The 17316-nt window shown below is 51.1% G+C and overlaps 5 protein-coding genes across 5 annotated transcripts; 3 read left to right on the top strand and 2 right to left on the bottom strand.

Annotated features, from left to right (window-relative positions):
* Window positions 1–1883: 1883 nt before the first annotated feature.
* Window positions 1884–2301, bottom strand: M436DRAFT_46329 (DASH complex, subunit Dad3; the record flags this gene model as incomplete). Its single annotated transcript, XM_013572036.1, has 2 exons — window positions 1884–2045; window positions 2194–2301. The coding sequence occupies 2 exons, from the start codon at window positions 2299–2301 to the stop codon at window positions 1884–1886; spliced, it is 270 nt and encodes an 89-aa protein (XP_013427490.1).
* An 827-nt stretch (window positions 2302–3128) lies between these two features.
* M436DRAFT_46296 (Pkinase-domain-containing protein) lies at window positions 3129–5216 on the bottom strand (the record flags this gene model as incomplete). The annotated part of the gene is made up of 5 exons (XM_013572028.1): window positions 3129–3272; window positions 3306–3534; window positions 3587–3977; window positions 4034–4333; window positions 4385–5216. The coding sequence occupies 5 exons, from the start codon at window positions 5214–5216 to the stop codon at window positions 3129–3131; spliced, it is 1896 nt and encodes a 631-aa protein (XP_013427482.1).
* Window positions 5217–6979: 1763 nt separating this feature from the next.
* On the top strand, window positions 6980–10559 carry M436DRAFT_46798 (putative beta-galactosidase; the record flags this gene model as incomplete). Its single annotated transcript, XM_013572119.1, has 7 exons — window positions 6980–7200; window positions 7253–7439; window positions 7698–7940; window positions 8039–8180; window positions 8237–8524; window positions 8578–9251; window positions 9285–10559. 7 exons carry the CDS (start codon window positions 6980–6982, stop codon window positions 10557–10559), a joined length of 3030 nt encoding a protein of 1009 aa, XP_013427573.1.
* A 1393-nt stretch (window positions 10560–11952) lies between these two features.
* M436DRAFT_72822 (general substrate transporter) lies at window positions 11953–13648 on the top strand (the record flags this gene model as incomplete). Its single annotated transcript, XM_013572266.1, has 2 exons — window positions 11953–12443; window positions 12496–13648. 2 exons carry the CDS (start codon window positions 11953–11955, stop codon window positions 13646–13648), a joined length of 1644 nt encoding a protein of 547 aa, XP_013427720.1.
* Window positions 13649–15069: 1421 nt separating this feature from the next.
* M436DRAFT_81901 (uncharacterized protein) lies at window positions 15070–17041 on the top strand (the record flags this gene model as incomplete). The annotated part of the gene is made up of 2 exons (XM_013572345.1): window positions 15070–15392; window positions 15445–17041. 2 exons carry the CDS (start codon window positions 15070–15072, stop codon window positions 17039–17041), a joined length of 1920 nt encoding a protein of 639 aa, XP_013427799.1.
* Between the last annotated feature and the right edge of the window lie 275 nt (window positions 17042–17316).

Genomic DNA, 17316 nt, shown 5'->3' with positions numbered 1-17316 from the left:
CGATCTGCGCAGCGGAGATGCTAAGAATTGATGGATGAACGATTCAGAGGCGCTGAGGAAAACACGAGGGGCTATGTCAATCGATTCCACTGGACATATGTATCGATGAAGAGGTGCAAAATGGTTGAGGGCCTGCAAGTAATACTTTAAGACAGCGGCACTACCACACATGTGATTGATTCGGGGCAGGAGGATCGTCCAAGCGCCCAATGGCCAACTGCGGGGAAACTTTCGCGGCCACTATGGCGCGAACAACCTCTTGGCGGCCCGTGGCTGGATGGCACTGTGCAATGCTTCCAGTCGAGTCACTGTCCATCTCTTGTCTTCTGAGAGGCCAGATCTCGCAACTGTCCATGTCCTTGTGCGAGAAGTGGCAGTTTCCAGGTCACCATACTTGTGCAATCGATTCAGAAAAGAATGCGGCATGGTGTCGCGGCGTGGGCTGGCTGGCCCCAGGGTCTCAATTTTTGGGATTTGTGATGCGCCGGCAGCGCCGATCCTATCTTCTTATCGAACCAGAGCCTAGATGAGAGCATGCCAGCAAACAACTGGTACGCCTTGCCGTTTTTTCCATTCCTACTTCCGTCATGTTGCAGCAGCATAGATTGCGATTAACGAGGGTACGTTTCAATCGAACTTTGAGATCGAGAAGATCGTGATGTGTTGCGACTTGCAAGGAGGTGGGCTTGTCTGCTTCTGTCTCATTCTTCGAATCCTTGGGCGCTCAGGCAAAAACCCTTGACAAAAGTCAGGCCAGCTCGCGTGCTCCGCGTCCCCACATGTCGGATCATGGCACAATCCGAGCGAGAAGGAGCGAACATGCGGGATGGCGTTCACACCTCCAGCTCATCGGCCATGGCGTACTTCTCGCTGCTCCGTCAGTTTGACTCGGGTTGTGTCTCATCCTCGATGATCTTCGCAGAACCTAATGACGAACAATATCGATGGATGGAGAGACCGACTGCACTGCTGGGTCCTGACTCCTCAGGCAACCTCATAGGCAGAGTCTTGTAGGCTAGTTCTCACTCTTGCATGTACATGGGTCGTCGAAACTGAGCCCTCGAAGTACTTCTCCGTGAACGAGGGGGACAGTCGCGGGGTTGTGCCCATCACCCAGAGCCGCGGATAGGCTACTCTGACGACCACCTGGTTCAATCGTCGATAGGGAGCGATCGGTGCATCGTCCAGCAGCAGCAGCCGCCGCCTTCTTTGGTTGTCTGGATCGCCTTGTGGTTTGTTCAGGAGAAAATACTGTAGGACACGTACGAGGTCATTGTGCTGCATCCTGCCGAACCACAACCACATGAACGGCTTGCAGTTAGGATTGGTATGCCGTGTAAATGGGCTACGTACCTGTGTAACTCCCACGGCAGGGAGCCGCTAGATTGTGACTGTGTGTCTAGATCGATCGGTAAAACATACCCCGAATCGGCATTTTATATTCAGCATCTGTTCTCACTGCTTGAGGCGCTGAGTTTTACCTCCTCGGTCAGGCTGGCAGGTTGCAAAAGACTGGACGAGTCTCGAACGTTCTTACACTTCTGTGTACCCGTTTAATCGACACCTAGCCTCTGTAGGAAAAAATCCTCTACACACAGCCTTTGTATCATGCGAAGGGATGAAACGCGATACCTTGTTGCTCGAATACAGTTGTAAAAGAACCCTGCCGATAGCTCTTGCCACAGGGAGAACGAACGACCTCAACTCATGCAATGAATGCAAATGGGATCAGACTACAGCCAAATCTACCAAACCGACTTTCCCTAACTCCTGCTATGCAAAACTCCTGCTTAACGCAACCACTCCCGAATACGTTCCAAACACACTCCCATGACTTCCAATACACTCCAAGAGACTTCAATGTTTCTTAGATGTCGTGTATCTCAGACAGCCTCGTCATCTCTAATCTCCTGCTGCAAAACAATAGAGTAAACACTAGCTTTGAGCAGTGTAAACACCGTGGATGTCTTTCTCTCCAGTCCTCTCAACGCATCCAGAATTTCTGCGCTGGGACGCGAAGCGAGATCATTCAGGAGTGCAGAAAGCTATCGTTCGTGTCAGTTGCTGCTGTCTTCTTTGTGCTTTCGAGATATCGTCAAGGGGTAATTGTAGTAAAGTGATTTGCGCTGGGTGAAGGATCTTGAATGATGGACGGATGAAATCTTTGATATCGGAAGAAAACTCAAAACTTACATCTCCGAGGTTCCCTGCTAGTCGCACGTATTCATCTAGGACTTCTTGTTCCAGTGGTGATAGAGATTCCTCCCCCGTGGCTCCTGGGCTGCTGTCCACGCCTGACATTATGGTTTGTGGCGGGTTGACTATGTTGGCGATTTGAGTGTTTGATTCGCTGATTTCTCCAGTATGGTGCTTTTGCGATTGTTTTTTTTTTTTTTTGGAAGAGTGAGAGAATAGCGTTTGTGTTGTTATTGAGTTGAAGAAACAAAGGACCATCACAGTGTTTTGGGTCTGTAGACGCCAAGGCCAACCATTGACAGGGTGCTCCTCCATACCACAGATGCAGAGACATTGACCACGATAGAGTCCACAAACCCTTTGATGGTTTTCTGAAATTACTGTAACACTTGAAGTATGATATTCTACACCGAGTTATGTTGTTAGGAGTGATCTGGAATCAGAAGTGGTGCCGTATCTTTCAAATTTCGAATTCGAGCCTCTCTTCTCAAGAAGTACCTGTCACTCTGCACACAACTCAGATCCTGCTGCTGAACAACCTAATGTCGCGTACATTTTCAGGACGAATACGTCATTCGTGTCGAAAAAACCGGTGTGCGGACTACTGGACATGATTCTGACGCTTCGAACATTGGAATATAGATTCAGTGGAGAAGTTTGGAATGTATCATTCGTCAAGCGCTAAGATTTGAAGACCACCATTGCCACAGAGAAAAGACAGACAGGACATTCGCTTTCCCGTGTTGAGCCCTATGGGCCAAAAAAGAATAGTAACGCCACCCTAGAAACTCCCACCGGATTGCATGCGTTAAAAGAACAATGGCATAGATATACAAGCTGTCTGCCATGCTTCGGCATGAGATTTGCTTTTTTTGTAACGACGTTTATCATCAGCATAGCGTGACACCTCCCGAGCACGGAGGAGCAGTGTCCTATCTTTGCGCCTCGTGGTATTGGTGGTCTTGATGTTGGTCGTCTCCATCGTGATGCAGCGTGACAGAGTTGAACTCCTCAAATGGATCTGCGATCTCACCGCCAGGCGTGGCCAGGTTGCTGTCCAAAGGAACACCCTTCATCTTGCTTGCGTTTACGCCAAAGCCCTTGTTTACCTTGGAACCACCAAGATCGACACTGTGACTTTCCTTGACATTTCTGAAATTCACAGTGTCGACACCACGGCCCTGGTTGGGTATGATCGGAGGCTTTGAGTGCCGTAATAGGGCCCATTGTGTTTGACGGAAGAATGCGTGGCCCTTGACATCTGACGCGCCAGCGCGAGAGCCCAATCGGCGAAGTTCATCCTTGATCAAAAGCTTCCGAATCAAGCCTTTACAGTTGCTAATAGCTGTTAGCAACCTGAGGCTGTGCTTGCATGTACCGGACGACTTACTTGCTGACGCTGGGATAGCCGCTCCCGTCGGGGAAGGGCACCTCATCTCTCAAGATGTTTGCGAAAGTCGCGTTTCTGTTCTTACCCTTGAACGGCGTTGTGCCGTAAAGCATTTCGTAGATGAGGATGCCCAGTGTCCACCAATCGACTGCACTTGTGTGACCACAGCCCTTGATGACCTCGGGTGCGATGTATTCTTCAGTTCCCACGAACGAGTTGGTGCGGAAGTTGTTGATACACGACTTGGTGTCGATGGCGGGCATGTTGGCGGGATTGTTCGAGACACCATTACGGCCAGACATGATCATGGTAGGGACACCGCCAGGGTCGGACTGCTTGGAAAGATCAAAGTCTGAAAGCATAATGTGACCTGACTGGTGAAGAAGAATGTCTAGAATTGTACATCAGTATGACTGCGCGTCAATGTGACATGATCGTATAACTCACTCTCAGGCTTGAGATCTCTGTAGATGAAGCCCATGAGATGCAGGTACTCCAGAGCTGCCGTGACCTCTGCGGCATAGAAGCGAGCGGCGTCTTCGTCGACACATTTGTTTGGACGAGTCTGAAGAGCTCTGAAAAACTCGCCTCCACTGCAGTATTCCATGCAGAGATAAAGATGGTCTTCTGACTGGAAAGAATGATAGAGAGTGACGATGAATGGGTGGTTGCTGGTGGCCAGGATTTCCTGCTCGGCTAGCGCGCGCTTGATCTTGTTGCGCTTAATCATCTCCTTCTTGCTGAGCACTGCAGATTGTCAGTATGTGGTCATAGGTTGAGGGTTGTATTTGTGCTTACCCTTCATGGCGTACAATCTTGAGCTCTTTTTCTCGCGCACCAAGTATACCTTGCCGACATCGCCCTTGCCGATCAACTTGATCTTGTCGAAACTTCCAGGACCAACTTCGACATCGCGTACTTTGATGCTGTTGCTGCTATAAGTCCTACGGAATGCAGCTGCACTTCTGATCTTGCCAGGGCTAGGAATGCCGGGTACGGGCAGCAGATCGGGCGAGCTGCTCATGGGAACTGTCTCGACCATTGACTGGACCGAGATGTTTGAATGTTGTTGAGCGAGTGGAGAGGCCTTTGTCATCAGGTCGGAAGTTTGTGGCCGGCTTTCGTTGGAGGTGGTCTTTGAGAACAGGCCCTGAGCATTGGGAGCACTAGCAACGCGACGCAGTTTCCGTGCCAGCTCTTCCTTGCCAGCGACAGCAGCAGCTTCGTCTTCGGCCTCTTGACCTTTCTTGATGGGTGTGTCTGGGGGACTTGGAGGTACGCTGTCGGCGTTGTGATGGCGGAGAGCTGGCGGACCCTGGTGTGCAAAGTAGGGGTTGGCGTTTGCGGTCAGGCTCATTTCATCGAGGGCATTGCCTTCGCTGGCGACGGTCTGACTTCTATTTCGACCGATGTGTGGCATAAAGCGACTGTTGCGGAGTTTGTGCTCAGAGCGCGGGGTCGAGGGGCCCTCTGAACTCGTCTTTCCTGGGCCAATCGGCTCATCCTTGGTCGAGGATGAGGTGATGCGGAAAAAGTTCTTGATCTTCTGTCCGACCTGCGAGTTGGAGCCGTTGACCGACTTGTTGGTCGACATGGACACGCCCGAGAAGGTGCGCCTGTCACCAGGCATGGCGGGCTATGGAGACGTGGACGGGCGAGGTAGAAGCGAGGGTAGGTATGCGACGGCGGGGATGCAGCGGTCACCGTCGCAGCAGGCAGAAGAGCACTGCGGTCGAAGGCGGAGACAGTCAGGGGAGTCTGAGTCTGAGTCTGGAGAAGTAGCAGCGCAGCAGCTGTCAAGTGGGCCAGAACGCGCGAACGAGCGAGGACAGGGCCAGGGTTATGCTTCGGCGTGGCGGTACGAGGGTATTCCCGGGGTCTAAGCCGCCATTCGATAACGATTAGAGCCGTGAGCTGACTTCAGCTGCTCTTTGAGCGGAAGAGCAGTGGTTGTGAGAATTGAATGTTGCAACTGGGAGAGCCGGTCAGGGTCAGGGATAGAGTTGGATCAAGACGCGAGATTGCGGTAGCTGGTCTGAGTCGCAGTTGGCATGCTGTTCGCTCGGCCATTCGCTGCCGTGACTGCGTCAGCGTGGAGTCGTTTCGTTTCCTGCCATCGGCCTGGACCGGCGGTTTGTAAGCGGCCAGAGGGCTGTGCCTGCGCTTGCCGAATCTTCTGGCGGATGAATTCCCTCTGCTCGCTAACCATCACCGACTGCCCGAGTTATCCCTTGTCAATCTTTGCATGCCTGTTCAACAGTGTTTAAGCAGCTAGATCTTGAACCGCGCATGCACATAGTCTCTTGCTGGTGGTGAACAATATCAGTCACCTCGCTGACGCCATCAGCTTCATCTATGGCATTCTTGTTTCCGCACCAACTCGACGCCTTGATACAAATCGTCCTGGCAACAGTCATCTCATTATGAGCCCACACGTGTGCGGACATGACCACTGTAGCCTTGTCGATTGCCTTGCCGCCAATTGCTTGTCATAGTTTTTGTTTTACCAACCACCTACTTGATCAAGTGCCAGCCACTTCTTACGGCCATACGTAGGTCTTCTCCAACTCTTTCCAATACCAACCAAAACGATGGTGTTTTCGAGCCGATGCCATGCCGCACATGCTCGATAGAAGCGCCAGTAGCAGCAAGTATGCTCCAATGTAGTCAAGTATCATATTGAAGCCTGGTCAAACGAGCGATTCTGGTCAACAACAGAACAGGCATCGGGCTCACCTCGCACCTCATAACACCTTCTCCGTCGCGATGGTGATGATGCACACCGAGCTGCACCCCTCACGCATTAATCGCTAAAGCTCGTATGCCTGAGTGGTGTGAAAACTCATCAACATCTAGGGTTACATTGAGGTGGTGTAGATCGTCCTCTCATTATGGTAAAGTTTGTCACCATGTCTCTTCCGATTACTGTCTCCTCTTAGCAACTTGCGAAAAGACGATTCACTAAAGTGCACAATCGATTCGATATGAGAGTCGAGCCCAAGGTAAGCCCATGGTATTCAATATTTCGGCGGCCACTGCTCATTTCCAAGAGAATATTGTGCATTTCGATGGTCGCGCTGTGACAGACTTCTGTACTTGGAGCGACACAATTCAGCCGAGTCAACACGATCGGAAGACGGAAGTGGGGTCTCCGCATGACGTTTGCCATCCTGTTCCTGCTCATCTTCACTTCGCACCGATCTATTTCCTTATGCAGCGCTGCGAGTTGCAGATTTGTCCGGGATATGGTCTCACAAGAGGGGAAGTCTGCGCTTTGGAAGACATGAATTAAGTTTATCTCGGGTGAATGCATATCGAAGGCCATGGCCATAAAGCTTGAGTGTTTCGCAGGCCAATTCATGTCTTGTACTCAAGCCAACAAGGCATTTCACTATGGTGCTTGGTAAAACTTTCATGAAGGCCGCTGCCTTGGTGGCAGGACTGGCCATCACTTCGGATGCTCTGGCTCTTAGAAAGCCCAATCTCAATGAACTCATCAAGCCATACAAGAGAGATGTTGGTCTCCTTCAGGATCTTGTTACCTGGGACGAGCACTCTCTCTTCGTTCGTGGTGAGAGGGTCATGATCTACTCTGGAGAGTTCCACCCTTTCAGGTATGAGACTCGATGTGCTCTTGCGTGTATGCATGATGCTGACATGATAAAGATTGCCCGTGCCTAGCTTGTGGCTCGATGTTTTCCAGAAGATCAAGGCTTTGGGTTACAACGCCGTTTCATTTTATGTCGATTGGGCTCTTGTCGAAGGAAAGCAAGGTGATTTCACTGCCGAGGGCATCTTTGCCTGGGAACCTTTCTTCGAAGCTGCCCAAGAGGCAGGCATATACCTCATTGCTGTAAGTGTCACTTGCCTCTGTGCTGAAATTCGACTCTAGCCTCCTGCACTCCTCTCCTCTTTGCAGGCATAGAGCATTACTCGCTATAAACAGTCACAGTGATCTCTAGATTAGAGACGTATCCAAAGAGAGCCGAGGAAATACCTCATCTCGATGGATATGATCCAGTTCTCGAGAACACTGTGCATTTCTATAGCTATACGCCTCAACTTTGACCACGGAGTTAGCGCCCATACAACCTTACTGACCAGAACGCAGAGACCGGGACCCTACATCAATGCTGAAGTTTCTGGCGGTGGTTTCCCTGGATGGCTTGCCAGAAACCCAGGCATTCCTCGCACAAGGGACCCCCGTTTCCTCGAAGCAACCGACAACTATTCTCGTGCCATTGGCGAGATTATTGCAAAGGCTCAGATCACCAACGGAGGTCCGATTATCCTCTATCAGCCTGAGAACGAGTACAGCCAAGCTGTCAGCAGCGATCCCGAGTTCCCTGATCAAGTCAGTTTGCCGTTCCGTCTATCTTCCATTCTGATCGCGTTGCAGCTGGTCAAAGCTGTCATGTTCTCGCGACTTGAATACTTACTGATGTATCATAGGTATACATGGCGGCGGTCGAAAAGAAGTTCAGAGATGCCGGCATCATTGTACCATCCATCCTCAACGATGCCTACCCTCACGGTTACTTCGCTCCAGGCACTGGACCTGGAGCAGTCGATATCTATGGGCATGATTCTTACCGTAAAATCACCTCTTTAGAGCATAAGATGTGGTCGAGACACTAACAACCTGTGTAGCTCTTGGTTTTGATTGCGCCAATCCAACGACTTGGCCAAACAATAGCCTGCCTACGTATTTCGGCGATCTACATGCGGAACAGAGCCCTTCAACTCCTTACTCAATCCTCGAGTTTCAGGGAGGCTCCTTTGACCCTTGGGGAGGTTCAACCTTCGAGAAATGTGGAGTCCTGCTCAACTCCGAGTTTCAAAGAGTCTTTTACAAGAATGACTTCTCCTACGGATTGACTATCTTCAACATCTACATGACTTACGGTGGTACAAACTGGGGCAATTTGGGTCATCCAGGTAAGATCCTCCCAGGCTTCAGGATTGATCCTAGACATTAACTTGCGGTTTAGGTGGCTATACCTCGTACGACTATGCAGCCGTCATTGCCGAAGATAGATCAGTCTCTCGTGAAAAGTATAGTGAAGCCAAGCTGGAGGCCAACTTCCTGCAAGCTTCACCAGCATATTTGACAGCAATTCCTCAAAACAACACTCATGCCAACGGAAGCTACACTGACAACCCCGACATCGCTGTCACTGCTTTGTTTGGAAACAGGACCAACTTCTTTGTCGTCAGGCATGCGGTGTTCAATTCGTACGAATCGACTCAATTCAAGTTGACCTTACCTACTAGCCAAGGAAACATCACGATTCCCCAGTTGAACGGCTCGCTCGTCCTGAACGGGCGTGATTCCAAGTTCGCAGTCACCGATTATGACGCTGCAGGCACCAACTTGCTCTACTCGTCTGCCGAGATCTTCACCCAGAAGTCTTATGGTGATAAGCAAATTTTGCTCGTCTACGCTGGTTTCAATGAGAACCATGAGTTGGCACTTACACTGTCTTGCAGCAGTGAGGTATTGGAGGGATCTGGTCTCAACATTGTCAAGAAGAAGGGCACAACTATCATCGGCTTCAAGAGTAGCTCTGAGAGAAGGGTCGTCAAGATCGGCGAGCTTTTCGTATACATTCTGGATCGCAACGATGCTTACAACTACTGGGTTCTGGACCTGCCTTCGAGTCCTGTCTCCGGTAACTACACCAATGGCACCCTCGAGACTTCTGCTGCCGTAGTCAAGGCTGGCTATCTCCTACGCACTGTCGAGGTCAGCGGTAACTCTCTGCATCTCACTGGTGACATCAATGCTACGACAGAGATTGAGGTCATTGGTGGTGCGCCCGCGAAGCTTACCGAGCTTACATTCAATGGCGAGAGCATCAAGTTTGCTCAGGACAGCTGCTCCGGTGTGGTCACAGGCTCTGTTGCCTATAATGAACCGTCATTCTCTCTGCCTGATCTCTCTACTGTAGGATGGAAGGTCATCGACTCTCTACCTGAGATCGCATCTTCATACGACGACAGCCTCTGGACCAATGCCGATCTTACATACAGCAACAACACTCAACGTAACCTGACCACCTCTGTCTCATTGTACGGACAAGACTATGGCTACAACGGTGGTAGCCTTCTCTTCCGTGGTCATTTCACTGCCACTGGCAGTGAGGACTCTATCTATCTGCAGACTCAGGGTGGCTCGGCCTTTGGCATGTCTGCTTGGCTGAACGGCACTTTCCTCGGCTCCGCTCGTGGTATCGACGCTGCTTCAAATGCTAACTCAACCTTCAGCTTGCCCAACGTCGCTTCGGGCAGCTCTTATGTTCTGACTGTCCTCATTGACCACATGGGACTCCAAGAGAACGGCCAAGGAGGCTCCAGTGAGATGAAGACACCTCGCGGCATCCTCAATTACTCTCTCGCCGGACGCAATGCTTCTGCATTGACATGGAAGCTTACCGGCAATCTCCACGGCGAGGACTACGAAGATCGCACCAGAGGGCCTCTCAACGAGGGAGGTCTCTATGCCGAGCGTCAAGGCTACCATCTTCCCGGAGCCCCTACATCCGGCTGGACTAACAGCACCCTCGGGCCTATGGCGGGCGTCACCTCCCCTGGTGTCTCCTTCTACGCCACAACCTTCGATCTTGACATGCCAGCCGGCTATGACATCCCTATCTCTATCTCGTTCTCCAATGCCACATCAAGCAGCAATGGCTCAGCTACTGTTGCATACCGCAGTCAGATCTTTGTCAATGGTTACCAATTCGGCAAGTACGTTTCGAACATTGGCCCACAGGACGTGTTCCCTGTTCCCGAAGGTATCTTCAACTACCACGGGCCCAACTACTTTGCTGTCTCTCTGTGGGCTCTGGACGAAGGCGGTGCGAAGATCTCAAACCTGAGTCTGGTCGCTGGCCCCGTTATCCAGAGTGGATACGGACCTGTCTCCTTGAGTCCCATGACTGGATGGTCGAAGAGAGAGGGTGCGTACTAAGCGGAGCTGATGCTATCTAAGTCATCATCACGAGTGTGATGTAGTCACAGTGCCCATACGGCTATATAATCAGAATACTTCAGTAATGTAATGCATTGTCTACTATACTCCAACAATGCCATTCAATCGCTAGCTTCCGTCGTGTGTGTAGAGAATATGAATCTCAAGAGCGGAGAGGCAACGAAACATGAACAGCATACACAGGGGTCGACTTCTGTCTCGGATGAATTGTGTATACGGAGCGATTTCCGTAGGATCAAGCATCATGTCCCTGCAATCGGCGCCTCCGCTTACTGAAAAAGCTAGCGGAGACTGGTTTCCAGATGGAACTCGTGGAAGTCGTCTCCCCGCACAATCCATTGCAAGCCACATTCCTCTTCGCCCCCAATCTCCAGATTCTTTCTCGTCCAACAAAACTCTATGAACGGTCAGTTACGCAGCTTTCTCACAGATTCGATGTATACCCAGGTGAATTCGGGCCTTTTGCCCACTTGTTATAGGCCAATCGGTCCGTGATCGCTCAAATTTGCCCGAACCACATTCTACAATACTGCCGTTGTGGATGACTTGCATGTAGGATGGTCCTTGCACCCCCACCATTGAAATATGCCACTGGGGTCCCCGGGTTGGTCGGTTCCTCGGTATGCCCTTCTTGTCCACTTGCCGTGCTACTCATCGTACTTCACTGGTCACGCGGACACGAGCATCGAGGACATGTCCAAGAACTGCAGGATGCCAGCCACGATTGGCTCCAAACTCTGAGCAGGTTCCGAATCCTTTTCGCGCTTCGATGCACCAAAATGTCGGCCTTTGATGCAGCATTAATCAAGTTGGCCAATAGTACTTACCAATCGTGATGATGTTACCCTCTGGTTGTAACTTGAGCATTCATCACTGTACACTGGCGTCTCCTATGCACTAAGCAGGAGATCAGCATCGACATAGATACCTGAGTACCTTGCAATATATACCAGTTTCGTCACGATCGAGAATCTGCAAGCAAGATCCGATGTGGAACCAGACCAAGCAACACAAACAAGCAGAGCAACAAGATCCTCCATACTCGTCGAGCTGGGCGTGTGTGCTTAGCGTTCAGCCTCGAAAGGAGGCCATTGGTCTGCGCTTTCTCCGCACGTACCTGGAACAACCAAAGGCCGATCCCGAATGAGAAGACCAATCAGAGTGAGCATGATGGAAGCTAGCGTTCTTCCACGTGTGGGGAAGACCATGCGACCTCGGAAAAAGTTCCAGGAGAAGTCGGCCGGATCATCTGGACGGTGATACTTAAAAGCCATGCAAGATGCAATCTCCCAACAGTCCATCCTCAAAAGCTCCTTCTTTCCTGGAGGCCATCTTCTCTTCCTTCAATCCAACACGACAACATTAATTCATCATGGCGGAAATTCGAAGCGAACCGCTCGACTTCAGTCACAAGGATGAGGTCACCCAAACCAAAGCCAACAACTTGACCATCGCAAATGCCAAACTTGCCACCGAGAAGGAGCACAACATGACCCTCTTGCAGGGTATCAAGTTGTATCCCAAGGCTGTCTTCTGGAGTATCCTTATCTCGACCTGTATCGCCATGGAAGGTTACGACGTCTGTCTCCTTGGTGCCTTCTACGCCCACCCCAAGTTCAACGAGAAATATGGTGTACTGTTGGCCGATGGAACATATCAGGTCCCTGCGCGCTGGCAAGCAGGTCTCAGCAACGGAGCCAATGTTGGTGAGATTATTGGTCTCTTCATCAACGGTTTCGTCTCTGAGCGCTTCGGCTACCGCTACACTGTTATGACTTGTCTGGTCATGATCGCCGCTGTCACTGCTGTCTTCTTCACTGCACAGAACGTCCAGACCCTGTTGGTTGCCGAGATCCTTTGCGGGTAAGTCTACGTCACGATTTTCGCAACAACAAGCAGCTGACCATCACATTAGTATTCCATGGGGCATTTTCCAAACCCTTACAGTAACCTACGCTTCCGAGGTCTGCCCTGTCGCTCTCCGTGGATACCTTACAACCTACGTCAACTTCTGCTGGGGAATGGGCCAGGCCATTGGTATTGGTGTCGTGAAGTCTCTGCTCCACCGCAACGATCAATGGGCATACCGCATCCCCTACGCTCTCCAATGGATGTGGCCCGTTCCTCTCCTTATTGGAATCACCTTCGCTCCCGAGAGCCCTTGGTGGTTGGTCAGAAAGGGCAGAATCGATGATGCCAAGAAGGCTCTCCTTCGCCTGACCAGCTTGAACCGCGAGACCGACTTCGATGCTGATGAAACCATCGACATGATGGTTCACACCACCAAGCTCGAGGAGAAGATCACCACCGGCTCAAGCTACTGGGACTGCTTCAAGGGGACCGATCTACGCCGTACCGAGATTGTCTGCATGGTCTGGGCCATTCAGAACCTCAGTGGAAACTCCTTCTCTGGATACTCGACTTACTTCCTTGAGCAAGCTGGTCTTGACCCCGGCAAGGCTATGGATTTCGCAGTTGGACAATACGGCATCAACATGGCTGGTGTGTTCGGCGCGTGGTTCCTCATGAGCATCGGCATTGGTCGCAGAACTCTCTACTTGGTCGGTCTCTGTGGTCTCTGCACCATGCTTCTCATCATGGGCTTCCTCGGACTTGTTCCCCACGCCCACAAGGACTCGGCATCTCTCGCTACCGGCTCGATGATGCTGATCTGGGCTTTGTGCTACCAGCTGTCTGTCGGAACTGTCTGCTACTCCCTCGTCTCCGAGATCTCGACCCGCCGCCTGCAAATCAAGACCATCGTTCTTGGACGCAACCTGTACAACATTGTTGGCATTGTCTGCAGTGTGTTGACTCCCTACATGCTCAACCCAAGCGCATGGGCCTGGGGCAACTACGCCGGTTTCTTCTGGGCCGGCAGTTGCTTCTTGTGCATCATCTACACCTACTTCCGTGTACCTGAGCCCAGCGGTCGCACTTTCGCCGAGCTTGACATGCTCTTCGAAAAGAAGATCAGCGCAAGAAAGTTCGCAAAGACCCAAGTCGACGTGTTCGCCGAGAACGTAGAGAAGGTTGAGGTCCACCACAACGAGAAAATCGATGTTTGATTTTTGCGAACGGAGTCGCTAACCTGCAATTCCAGGTCGGCGTGTTTTGACGCGTTTTTTTGTTGTATGCTCTGATTGCTGCTGCTTTTCTTCATGATGTCCCACGAGTTTCATTGTCTATCACGCCATCCACGATTTGTATATAGCCTTATATTGTACATACCAGAGCCTTGATGGCGAATATACCCCTTCTTCGATCAGATTTCGAACTTCTCTTCACTATCTCGCAGGATCTCGTCACGTCTGACCGCGTTAGGAGGCCTTGCTTTCTAGCCGGCGCATCCGGTCGTCGCCTCCTTTCGAAAGTGTTGAGATTAGGAGGGCTGGGGCCGATGCGCTTCGGAGAAACCATTGTTCCTCCGGCTGGGGTGGTTGATGCTTCAGCGTCCAGGATATTGTTGCTCTTGGGATGTCAACAGATACGCTGCCGGTGCTCTAAGGCGAGCGTCGATTGAATGCATCTTGCCAGCGCTTCACGGATTGATTGCTCTCCTGGGTGTTATCGGTGGTAGAGTGCGTTGTTCGATGTGCAAAATCACTTAGAACTGCACGAACGACAAAGTTGCTTCGACTCGGTGTCGAGGTTGCATCATGTCACCCGATCCTGCCGACAGCTGATCTTGTTGTTAATTCGATGTCAACGGACGGAGACGAAGCTGATCTCATGAGCGCTGGGTCACTCCTTGCAGCGTTGGCCTGTCGCAATTCTGTCCCTAAATGAGCCACTATCTCTGCAAGGAATCGGTTCCCAGCCTCCGTCTGAAGACAAGCCTGACATTAAAGCATATCATATTCGCGACAGCATTTGCTACAGTAGACTTTTTGCATCGAGACACTTGTATGGGCATAGTCTTACGTCCTCCCCGTGTGTAAGATAATGTCACTCGGGCCAGTAGAGATGCACAGTGTTTTCGAGGACTAGGGGGTGCCCACTGAGATTCGTGATTGTATCGGCTCTCTGTGGCCTTTGCCGTTGTCTAGAAAGAACTGTGCATTTGGATGGCATCAGCTCTGCCTGTGTGTTGACGTGAGAGCGGAATCTCTCTTACAGTCTCACTTAAGACGCGATAGTGCGAACTCCAAAAGTGAAGCGCTAGCGTGGCCTGTGCTGTTTCCTCATGTGATAGGTCGATTCATTGTTCACTTAACGCGCCTTCCCGATCACACTTGCCTTCTGACTAAACTGGACAGGCGGGCGTCTTTAGCCTTCGTCGCGTTAAGTGAAATCTGACGCTTCCTCGCTCGCTACTCTAGGAGGCTGTCGTTTGCCCGACAACTTACCTTCACACTCACCACACTCTTGTGTCCTCACGCGACCACTTATCGATACCACACTTAATGTTTCTCGCGCAACTTCATCGTTCGCAGTTGAGATAACCATCCCCTCGACACTCTTTCTTTGCGCGTCGCTTCAATCAAAGATGGCGCTGAAAGTTGGTGACATCCTGAAACGCCTAGGCCTGAGGGGCGCCATTATTCGCTACGGCGAGCAATGGAAAACTCAGGAGATCAAAGATCTTGAAGAAGACATCAGAGCTTTTTACCAAAAGTACGAACCTTACTTGAAAAGAGAGGAAGACTACCCTTTCGAATTCAATACCGACCTCAACGACGTCCTCCAAAGACATGGTCCTCGCCTATGGCCAGATGGACTACACAACGAAGGCTCGACGTTTTGGCTGTTCCCTGCGGGAGAAATCGACGAATATCCTGAGGATATTTGCTTTAGTCGTCACTTCGAGAAGTAGGTGGAGAATCAATACAATGCGACGTGGCTGGCGACTAACAAGATGTAGGATTCAGCCACTCTTCGCAACCCTTCTCGCTATGAGAGTGAAGGTGTACCGCAGCAATCAGAGACACGCAGAACTCAAGGCTAGAGAAAAGCGCGAAGCTGAGGTCGCTGCCGCCGCCAACACCATCACATTGGACCATCCGCTCTCGGACTCTGACCTGACCGATTTCGACAGCCATGATGAATTGCCTTCTCTCGTCCACGCCATCAAATTTACGACTGAAGACGGCAAAGCCAAGGTGCAGGAGATTCTCAAGGGGGAGGAATTCAACTTGAGAAAGAGGAAGGTCGCCACCGATTCACCCTCGAAATCTATCAAGCGTCCGAGAAAATCAACAGTACCAGTCGAGCCATTTGAGCCGGTCGAGCCAGTTGACCAAGGCTACGTCCAGGACATATCTATCTGGACCACCACAAATCCTGAGAGCACCCATGTTGCTAGTCCACCCCGCCTTGACAATGGACATGAATTACTCGTCGCAGCAGCATCTGGACGCAGTCATGGCTTTGTGTCTGTCAATCAGACCGAACAGACCGAACACAACGTTCATCCCATGCCTCCGGTGCAATCTGGTCCAGAAGTACCTGACAGCTACGACGTCATGAATCCACACATGAGTAATTCCAGTTCACCCAACAACGAGAACCACAACCTTCCGGAAACCCCTGGCGAGGGGGCGCTTCTGCATACACAGTATTCACTGCCTCAAGACAAAGAGACTTCGTTATCCGCTCAGCACGTACATGACCATCAACGAGCACTCCCAGAAGTGTTTGAACCCTCTTCACAACCCCAAACATCTGACAAGTTCATCCCTTGGCCGAAAATTAACAAGAGACGTGCCAAGAGATCAAAGACAGCCTTGCGTCCAATGCTGAACGACGACGACATGGAGCTCTCGGCACAAGATGCTCAGAGCATGACGGAACTACCTTCGAGACCTTCCTCTGGCCCCTCAGACTTGCCACCTCAGCAGGAAGCACCTCTTGCATCTCCGGCACTTGTTGACGACAGCGAGAGCAGCCGCAAGCTGATGAGGCGAACTCATGTTCGTACTCCTGCAGCAGAACCGAATGTGGCTACTTTCACACCTGTCTCAACACAAAAGCGCTCCTATCAGACTCCTTATGCCCACCCACCCTTGTCCACTCCGCAATCCGTTTCAACATCAGCTGTCCTGGATGCCACCAATCCTCATCCTGCGACGTTGCACTCCCCACTCGTCGCCTCTACCCCGACCATTGCCCATATGCCACCATCAGCTGACACGCCTTTGTCGGCACAGCTCATCACAAACCACTTCGCACAGGCTTTCGTCAAGTTTACCTTGCCCTTGCCCAACGGCCGCTCAGCAAACAAGATGATCAAGCTAACAGATTGCTCCGATGCTTTTGCTCTGCACCAAGCAGTCATCCATCGCTTCAAGCATGCGCTCGCGGGCCAGATCCCTTCAGAAATCGTCGTCACCTCTGCCAATGAAGATTACGAAATTGAAGCCGACGAATGCGGACAACACACTTGGAACGAATTCATGCAGACCGTTGTCGACACCGCTCCTCCGGGAACTTGCCCTATCGTTGCCTTAGTCAGGGTTTGAGCGATTTGATTGTTTTATGGATGCTTGATGGACATGGAAAGAAACCCGAAGAGTCCATGCAATTGCTTTTCTTGTACCTTAGCATAATTAAATAACACCGAGCACAGGCTCAGAATGATGAGACTTTACAAAATCTCCGTGTTCAAAGGTATCCCTATGAAAATGCACAGTGTTCTCGAGAACCGGGCCGTATCCATCGAGATGCAGTGTTCTCTAGGCTCTCTTTGGTTCCGTCTTTAATCTGGAAATCACTGTGCCTTTTTGTAGCGAGCATT

Source organism: Aureobasidium namibiae, assembly GCF_000721765.1.
Source record: "Aureobasidium namibiae CBS 147.97 unplaced genomic scaffold scaffold_8, whole genome shotgun sequence".
Classification (NCBI taxonomy): Eukaryota; Fungi; Ascomycota; class Dothideomycetes; order Dothideales; family Saccotheciaceae; genus Aureobasidium; species Aureobasidium namibiae.
Note: the sequence above shows the minus strand (reverse complement) of the source record. Positions and strands in the feature narration are given on the sequence as shown.